Source organism: Oryza brachyantha, chromosome 3 (genome assembly GCF_000231095.2).
Source record: "Oryza brachyantha chromosome 3, ObraRS2, whole genome shotgun sequence".
Classification (NCBI taxonomy): domain Eukaryota; kingdom Viridiplantae; phylum Streptophyta; class Magnoliopsida; order Poales; family Poaceae; genus Oryza; species Oryza brachyantha.
In genome coordinates, this window is record NC_023165.2 from 19,431,581 (window position 1) to 19,441,349 (window position 9,769).

Below are 9,769 nucleotides of genomic sequence, written 5' to 3' on the forward strand. Positions count from 1 at the left end.
AATAATATACTTAAAATATATATATATGTAAATTATTTTCAAAATCAGATTAATTTATTTTTTAATTTTTATAGCTATTGATTAATTATATATTAATTCATTGATACGTTTTCGACCAGTGAACATGGCTTAACTTGGTCCGGGAGCATTTAGACGGTTCTGTTAGTACTCCACTACTCTTGCGCTAGCGGTTTATGCCTTTGCTTTGCTACATTTCACAGTCAGCCCCCTAAGCTTTGGAAGAATCAAACAAACACCCCCACACAAGGCCCATACCTGATACTATTGGCAGTACAGCAACGCGGTGCGAACACGCAAATATCCATAAAACACCCTGAAACCCTGCGAAATTGCGTAACTCCTCTAGACCAGACTCCCCCCGTTCCCTCCTCCCCGGCGCGAGCGCGACCATGGCCGCCGCCGCCGCCGACCTCCGCCTCTCCATCGCCCACCAGACCGCCTTCGCGCTCCGCCTCGCGTCCGCGCTCTCCTCCCCGGCCCACCCGGCGGGCGGCGCCGGGAGGAACGTCGCCTTCTCCCCGCTCTCCCTCCACGTCGCGCTCAGCCTCGTCGCGGCCGGCGCCGGCGGAGCCACGCGGGACCAGCTCGCCTCCGCCCTCGCGGGGCCTGGTGGGACGGCGGAGGGCCTCCACGCGTTCGCGGAGCAGCTGGTGCAGCTGGTGCTCGCCGACGGGTCCGGCGCCGGCGGCCCGCGCGTCGCCTTCGCCAACGGCGTCTTCGTCGACGCGTCGCTCTCGCTCAAGAAGACCTTCCAGGACGTTGCCGTCGGCAAGTACAAGGCCGAGACCAACCTAGTAGACTTCAAAACTAAGGTAATGGCCCGAATTCCTCACCGATCTAAATCTAATATATATAAATAGTTAAAATTTCTTAGAACGAGCACACGATTTACTTACGATTATTAAGCCCTTGCAAATTAAGTGTACATTTCTTGTTTCCTGCAAAAGTAAGTAGCTAGAGGTTTATCTCCATGTGGTTTTAGACATTTTAGTAGATGTTTTAGCAATTTTAGGCTTCTAGGTTACTAGTTATTATTTCCTGGCGAACTTAGCTAACATTAATTGAAAGCATTGCTTACAAACTTCGTTGTAGAAGAATTGCAGAATGTTTGAAGTGCAACCGATTTCTAATAATTCACTTCTTGCCTTATGTTTGTAGACATGAAACAGGGTAATGGCTTCTATTCTCTATTGATTTTGTAAGGTTAAATTGAGGTTTCGAATTTCTACATCTACATTTAGATTATGATAAACATCCACTCTGTAAAGTTATTAACTCATGTAGCTTGCCTTACGGTGTAAAAGTGTAAGATTCAACAATTCATTGTTAGTTCTGTCCAGGTTAGGTATTTAAGCATAGTAGGCCTTAATTGTTTAGTCATAAGGCCATTATGAATTAATGGATACTCCAACTTTTTTTTACTATTTTTTGTTTTTCTTTTCTTTTTTTTATTATAACATTTATCTAGACCCTGTAGTTGTGCACTTCTCCTCTTGTCAAATTAGGGTATAAGCTACTTTCTAATGTTTACTATTGTGGAAATTATTTATGGTTCTCATCTAGCGCCACTGTGGACGTTGCGTCTCTTAACAAGGTAAGATCATTACTCATTGAAATTGTGGAAAATTTATTATTGGTTTTGTATGATGATGCCACTAGTTCCAGCTAGTGTCATTATCATTTACATCAGTTCATTTGCATAATATTTCATGGGTCTCATCAGTACCTATGAATTCCTATATAATTACTTCATGAAAATTTCAAGGCATTTTCTTGGATGCTTAGACATTCCTCATATCTCATATTCTAGTTTCTAAAGCTTGACATTACAGCTAAGTGCTGGTATATTTTCTTTTCATTCAGGCTGCCGAAGCTGCTGGTCAAGTGAACTCATGGGTAGAGAAGGTCACATCAGGCCTCATCAAAGAGATCCTCCCTCCAGGATCTGTTGATGACACTACCAGGCTGGTTCTAGGTAATGCACTTTATTTCAAAGGAGCATGGGCTGAGAAGTTTGATGCATCTAAAACCCAAGATGGCAAGTTCCATCTTCTTGATGGCAAGTCAGTTCAAGCGCCATTCATGTCCACTTCAAAGAAGCAGTATCTTTCGTCTTATGAAAACTTGACGGTACTGAAGCTTCCTTATCAGCAAGGTGGTGACAAGAGGCAGTTTTCCATGTACATACTTCTTCCGGAAGCACAGGATGGCCTTTGGAGCTTGGCTGAGAAGCTGAATGCTGAACCAGAGTTCCTGGAGAAGCATATCCCAACGCAGCAGGTTACAGTTGGTCAGTTCAAACTCCCCAAGTTCAAGATATCATTTGGATTTGAAGCGTCTGATTTGCTCAAAGGTTTGGGGCTCCACCTGCCATTCAGCTCAGAAGCTGATCTTACAGAGATGGTCGATTCACCAGAGGGACAAAACCTGTTTGTTTCATCCGTTTTTCACAAGTCCTTTGTCGAGGTGAATGAGGAAGGGACAGAGGCTGCTGCCGCATCTGCAGCAGTGATCACCCTTAGGTCAGCTCCAATACCTGTGGACTTCATTGCGGATCATCCTTTCCTTTTCGTTATACGGGAAGACATGACTGGAGTTGCGCTGTTCGTTGGTCATGTGGTGAATCCCCTGCTTGCTGCATAGAGTGTTTTGCTGTAAATCCCTGTAGTGGTGCGACAGCATCTGTGATCTGTCGTATGCAATTGCAGGGTTTGAACATTTGATCATGGTGACCTCTCAATAAATATGGCAAATGTTCTGTTTCTGAATCGTGCCTGCTTGTGGTTGATTTTATGTATGGTTTGCGGTGGAGTGGCTAGGTTCATTAATGAAATGAGACTCTCTGGTCAAATTGTTCATATGGTCAATAGATCCAAATATTAGCAGCGATGATGGCTTAGCTTCAACCAACTGTGTTGTTTAGGTTGGTTTGATCAGGTGTAATGACGTGAACAAGTACTGGTCTGATTCGTGTATGGAGTACATATAACAGGGCAACGCTAACACACATAAGTGAATAACTTATCTGAACCCAAAAAGATTAATAGTAACTTGAACCTGATCCTTTAGGACCTATTTGGTTTGGATGAATTTCATAAAAAAGTTGGAGAAATTAAACTGTTTTCTATGAAAAATTATGTAAAATTCATGCGTTCCGAAGAAACTTGTTGGGCATTGGCTATCGCTTGATGCTTGCTTTGCACACAAGGCAGCAGCCAGGTTGCAAGCACGGCGAATAAAGAATAAACGAAACTATGAAAACTCTTACTCTGCTCCTGAATTTGTTCTAGGACCGCCGCAATTTCTGAGCGATTACCAGAACGACCATGGAATAATTCCACTAAGTCAAGGGAATCATATTCAGCAAGAACCTCATGGGCTCTCCATTCTATCTCGAGCTTTATACCGTTACTGGATTCTGAACATTGAAAGAAACCATGTACACCTTGCAACCAGGAAGGAGCTCCTGAACCCTTGAATCTTCACTATAATAAAAGGCTCCATCCACATTTTACTTTAAGAGCACCTCTTGGAGGCTGAGTCCAGATTGTTTTGGCCAGCTTTCTGAACATGGTTTCATGTTGCAGTTGCATAGATTAATCATAAGCCGCACATTTCTAGCCCAATTAATGATCCCGGACAGACTAGCTGAGATTTCACCATGTTTCCTTGCATTTCCTGCTCTCCAGATCGTCCACATGCCACACAAAATTGCTGCAGCATTTCCCTCTTTCACTATTCCGTAGTCTAAGTATTTGATCCGTTTTATATTGTAAAACTTTCTACCTCTATCTAGAGTTATCAATCAATCGATTTGTATATGTATCTGGATTAATTAGTAATCATATGAATTTAGAGAATACTAAAAACTCTTACACTGAACTAGGGAATATATCACATGACCAGGTTGCTCGGTGCAACATTAGTAGTTCGATACCAGACCTATCCTTTGAAGGTAGTCCAAAACATACACGCCCAGGTGCATATATCTAGTTTCTTCAACAGCGCCACATAATTCACAAACTACAACCTATTCCATATGACGTCGATATATACATCTCAAATTTGGTTGGAATACAATTATGCAAAACTTTCCAGCAAAAAACTCTATCCTTTAAAGGGATTTTAAGTTTCCACACCTTTTGCCAAGCCGGATTTACAGCACCATGGGAGGAGGAATCTGCATGGTAGTTACCCTAGCTTCTCTGAAAATTTGGTTCCCAAACTTAAACCAAAAGTATAATAAATAATCAATTACCCTTAATCATCTGCTACATCTGTTCCAAAATAAGATTATTTTCATATTCACATTTTGTACCACAATATAAGCATCCTTGTGTGCTGATTCGTGTAATTCTCATTATTTCAACATGCACACCATACCAAAGAGTTGCTCAGAAAGAGAAATTTAAGCAATTGAAAATTTAAAATTTGACCACAAAATAGCTAAAAAGGAATTTTTTGATATAACTTTTATTTGCTAAATAACCTATAAATACTTAAATTTTGGAAAGTAGGGAGTAAAAACATATATTAGACAGCCAATGGAAATATTTTTGTCATAAAAGTATTACAAGCAACCCATATGCACGCATACACATTTGCACCGGCAAAATTCCAAAGAGATCGATACTTCGATATAGTGGGTATAGAACCTACTTTTACATATCTAACTCAAGTCTTGAAAAGTAAGATACGTTCAGATTGTAGGGCCTCGACGCCCACAAAGATTTGACATTACCTGTAATTTTTCTATTTCCTAACGTAAATTTTATATGTATATTAATAAACATATATAAAAAATATATGTACTTATCAATAGATTACTATAGGTAGAACTAAAAAACTTGCTATAAAATATAAATGAGAGGGAGTAGCTTCGACGATCGATACATAACTGTCATCCTTATATTTTAATTTTTGCTTATAATTTAAAGTTAAAATTTAAATTTTTAACTTTAAATTTAGAGTTGATTTTGATGTTTTTTCATTGTACTTTATTTTTTGGCCTAGATTTTTAGATCGCTATCAACATGTATATATATATAAAATTTTTATAAATATGTCGTTAGGTTTTCCCAATAAAAAGTGAAAAGGTGGCCTCTTCATCTCTTGCGACGCCAAACGTACTCGTCTCCGGTGTCTCGTCCCGAGTTCCAAGAAGCCGGTGGCGACGACCATAGCCGCGGCCACCGCCGACCTCCGCGTCTCCATCGCGCACCAGACCCGCTTCGCGCTCCGCCTCGCCGCCGCGCTCTGATCCCCGGCTGGCGGCGCCGGGAAGACCAACGTGGCCTTCTCCCCGCTCTCCCTCCACGTCGCGCTCAGCCTCGCTCGTCGCGGGCGGCGCGGGCGGCGCCACGCGCGACCAGCTCGCCGGCTACCTCCTCGGGCCCGGTGGTCCAGGGGCGACGCCCGGGGACCTGCACGTGCTCGCCGAGCAGGTGGTGCAGCTCGTGCTCGCCGACGCGTCGGGCGCCGGCGGCCCGCGCGTCGCCTTCGCCAACGGCGACGGCGTCTTCGTCGACTCGTCGCTGCCGCTCAAGCAAACCTTCAAGGACGTCGCCATGGGCAAGTACAAGGCTCAGACCAACTCCGTCGACTTCAAGACCATGGTGATCACGATGATCCCCCCTGCTCTCCAGTGTCCCCAATTTGAGAAAATATAAGCGCTCCATTCATTTCATGTCATAAGATTATTTAATTTTTTAAAGTTAAAATTTCTTTATTGTTGCTCAAGTTTATATAAAAGTTGAGCAATATTTTCAACATAAATCAAATACTGTATTAAAATATATTTGATGTTGAATTTAATAAAAATAATTGGTGCTGTAAATATTGCTATATATTTATATAAACCTTGATCAAATTTAAATAAGTTTAACATTGAAAGAAATCAAAACGTCTTATAAGTTTAACCTCGATCAAATTTAAATATATACTGCTTCTTAAAACGACATCACGATTTACTTAGATCTATTCAGCCTGATCTTTAGGTTTATATTATGCATAAGCTAAATGATTCATTGACGAATACTGATTAAAAATAATTTATAAAAACTTTTATATATGTGTTCTTAGCGATCTAAAAGTAAAAGATAAAAAATATAATATGATGAAAAAGCTTTAAAATCAACTTTAAAATTTATTTCTAAAATTACATTTTGGCTAATAAGCATAAACATAAATAAGAAGATGATGTTCTATATTTCTAGTTTTCGGTACATATATAACTATAGAGGTTAATCTTCTTGTTCCATTAGACGCTTCACTTGGCATTCTAGCTATTTTAGTTTTCAAATTTAGTAATTATTTCCTAGCTACTCCTTCCGATTATAAACACTTGATGTTTAGTTAAGATAATATTTGGTCAAACTTTAAAATGTTTGACCATCAATTCTATATTACAACAAGTTTATAAAATCTACTAAGTTTTTTTACTTTTCAAGTCAAATATATGCTTATCCTTTTTCCACACTAAGTATTTCAGAAGTAATTGATGGTGAGATTTTAAAAATCTTAAATGTCAAATATTTATGATGAGTACTTAACTACATTGGAATTGAAGCGTTATTTACAGGCTTCTGTTTTTGTACAGGAGTCAGAAAAGTATATAAGTGCAACTTGTTGCATAATGTTTTTAGTTGCCAAACAGTGTAAAAGCTTATAAACTTAGCGGATTTTGTAAGGTTAAAACTGAAGCATCGACCTTATATATTAATTTGTTGAATGTTTGATTGTTTAAAGCATCCAAGTTGTACAATTCATATTTCCAAGCAAGTTCTGAAATTTACTCTTATGCCAACTCGTAGGCCATGGTTCTCTATTTTGGATTGAAATTTCCTATAGGATATCCTTACCGTAAAAAAATTGATTTCGTTTGAATTAACCAACAGTTACTTAATGTCAGCTAATCTTTGTTCACACTTTAATTTTTTTGTTCATTTTTCAAAACATAATTTCCATATGTTAATTCTCTGAAAGTTTTTTATTTCATACATTTAGGACACAATTTAAAACTTAAAAATATATTTAAATTCATCCAAAATTTGTTGAAATAGAAATTTTTTTTCCGGATTTTTTATATTTCACAATACCCTTTCTTCTAGTCCCTTTAAATATTTTCAGTTCCTGCAATTTGATACGAAATATAACTGGGTCGAGCGTGCAAGCATCATTTCCATTATTTGATCTCTTGAATTGAGCAGAAAAATACTAAAATATGTCCCTAGTGTGTTCCAACAATTTTCCACAAAATTAGAGTATGCAATGGTCAATATATGCTAGGATGTCCCACGGCAAATGCCACGAATGTACAATGTTTACTATTGTTAAATTAGGGTATAAGCTATACTTTCATTTTTTACTTTGGTGGGAACTATTTATCTATGAAAAAACCATTACTCATTTGAATTGTGGAAAAAATATCTGTTCTGTATGCTGAATTGCTGATGGCACTACCTGTAGATAGTCGGTGCACTTCTCAGATTTTGCATTCCAAAGCTTGACAATGATGCTAAATACTGAAATATCTTCTTTCCATTCAGGCTGCTGAAGTTGCTGGTCATGTGAACTCATGGGTAGAGAGAGTCACATCAGGCCTCATCAAAGAGATCCTCCCTCCAGGGTCTGTTGACAGTACTACCAGGCTGGTTCTTGGCAATGCACTTTATTTCAAAGGAGTATGGAAAACGAGGTTTGATGCATCCAAAACCAAAGATGGTTAGTTCTACCTTCTTGATGGCAAGTCAGTTCAAGCAGCATTCATGTCCACCACCAAGAAGCAGTATCTTTCGTCCCACAGCGACATGAAGGTACTGAAGCTCCCCTACCAGCAAGGGGTTGGTGACAGGAGGCAGTTCTCCATGCACATCCTTCTCCCTGACGCACAGGATGGTCTATGGAGGCTAGCTGAAAGGCTGACCTCCGAGCCAGAGTTCCTGCAGAACCATGTCCCGGTGCAGAATGTTCAGGTTGGGCAGTTCAAGCTCCCCAGGTTCAGGATATCGTTTGTGTTCCAGGCGTCCGATTTGCTCAGAGGTCTGGGGCTCCATCTGCCGTTCAGCTCGGAGGCTGATCTCACCGGGATGGTCGTCGGCGATGGTTCACCGATGGGACGGCGAAACCTGTTCGTCTCGTCCGTCTTCCACAAGTCGTTCGTCGAGGTGAACTGAACGAGGAAGGCACCGAGGCTGCCGCCGCGTCGGCCACTCTCAGGTCAGCTCCTCTGATGGCCGTGGACTTCGTCGCGGATCATCCTTTCCTGTTCCTGATCAGGGAGGACATGACAGGCCGGCGTGGTGCTGTTCATCGGCCATGTGGTCAATCCCCTGCTTGCTACTGGTACAGTTCGGGGATCAAGCTAGGAAGAAAAGAGTGTTAGCTGCAAAATACTGTGATGTTTGTGACTGCATATGTGATATGCAACAGCGGGGCTTTGAGCATCTGATAATGCAGACTTCTCAATAAAACAAAAGCTTGTATGATGGATTTGATGTTTGTCGAATGTCTAAATTAATGCTCCCTCCATCTCAAAATTCTAAGTATTTTTGGGCTAAGTAAAGGGATTAAGAAACGTCTAATCTAACCAGCCTTATTGCGTGGAATCGAGATCAGTTGCAAACGGCACAATAAGAAACTGCAATCTATATTTTGATTTTGATAGAACGGTCCATATGCACAGTCACACATATATTAAAAAATATTTTTGCAACAGTAAAAATGATGCTATACTACTAGATCACCAATCTGAACCATTGCTTTTTCATCGGATGATGCTAGTGCAACTACTTAGGTTGCAGTTGCACCTGCACCAGATCATGATCCTTACTGATCCATCCCAAGGTTTTTAAGTATTAGATAGTGATCTATTTCCAAAATGAAAAATATTTACACTGAAAAATGACCTTAACTAAAATTAAGTTGTTTTGCACGTTCACTTGTCTTGTACAGTTGTACCATGTGGAGGGTCTATATATGTGTGTATTTGATGGAAATGATGCCCTCACCAAGGAATTTCTTTAACATGTGTTGTTGTTGACTTGTGTCCGTTATTTGTTGAAAAGATCCAATGACACTGAACTTCAACTGAAGAAAACTGCACTGCATAAACCTCCCACATATTGGTAACGACTTGATGAAAGTGCTCCACTAAGAGCTTATTTGGATCGAAGTGCTCCACTAAGAGCTTATTTGGATCGAAGGGTTCTAAAAACACAAAATTGAGACAAACCTAAAATTAAAATAGAATATTTCACTCATCCATAGAAATTAAGAACAAAGCAAAGTCCCGAAACTATTATTTAAATAAAACAGAACATGTTATAAGAGAGAGAAAACATGAGGTGAGATCTTATACTTATTCTGTCGGAGATATAACTCTTGATAGCCATGAATTTGAAAGGAATACTACCTCTATATTTTAATAGATAATATCGCTAACCTTTTAAGATATATCTGTCATTTGTTTGCTAAACAAATTTAGTGCAAATATACATAAATATAAACTATAACTAAAATATATTTAATAATAAATCTAATCATAATAAAATAAATGATAATTACATAAATTTTTAATCAAATGAATAGCAAACATGTATTAAAAAGTCAATGGTGGTCAATATTATAGATATGAGATGCCCCATAGACCCGTCTTTAACTCATCATGAATACTACATACCTAATCTTATACACAAACAAGTCTCATACATATGGATAGTATCCCAAACAAATAAGGAAGGAGTACCTG

The 9,769-nt window shown here is 39.5% G+C and overlaps 1 protein-coding gene and 1 pseudogene across 1 annotated transcript; both read left to right on the forward strand.

Annotated features, from left to right (window-relative positions):
• The first annotated feature begins 304 nt into the window (after positions 1–304).
• Positions 305–2,803, forward strand: LOC102713891 (serpin-ZXA). The gene is made up of 2 exons (XM_015834483.2): positions 305–833; positions 1,885–2,803. Exons 1-2 carry the CDS (start codon positions 411–413, stop codon positions 2,662–2,664), a joined length of 1,203 nt encoding a protein of 400 aa, XP_015689969.2. The 5' UTR covers positions 305–410; the 3' UTR covers positions 2,665–2,803.
• A 406-nt stretch (positions 2,804–3,209) lies between these two features.
• Positions 3,210–8,500, forward strand: LOC107303785 (annotated as a pseudogene).
• The last annotated feature ends 1,269 nt before the right edge of the window (positions 8,501–9,769 follow it).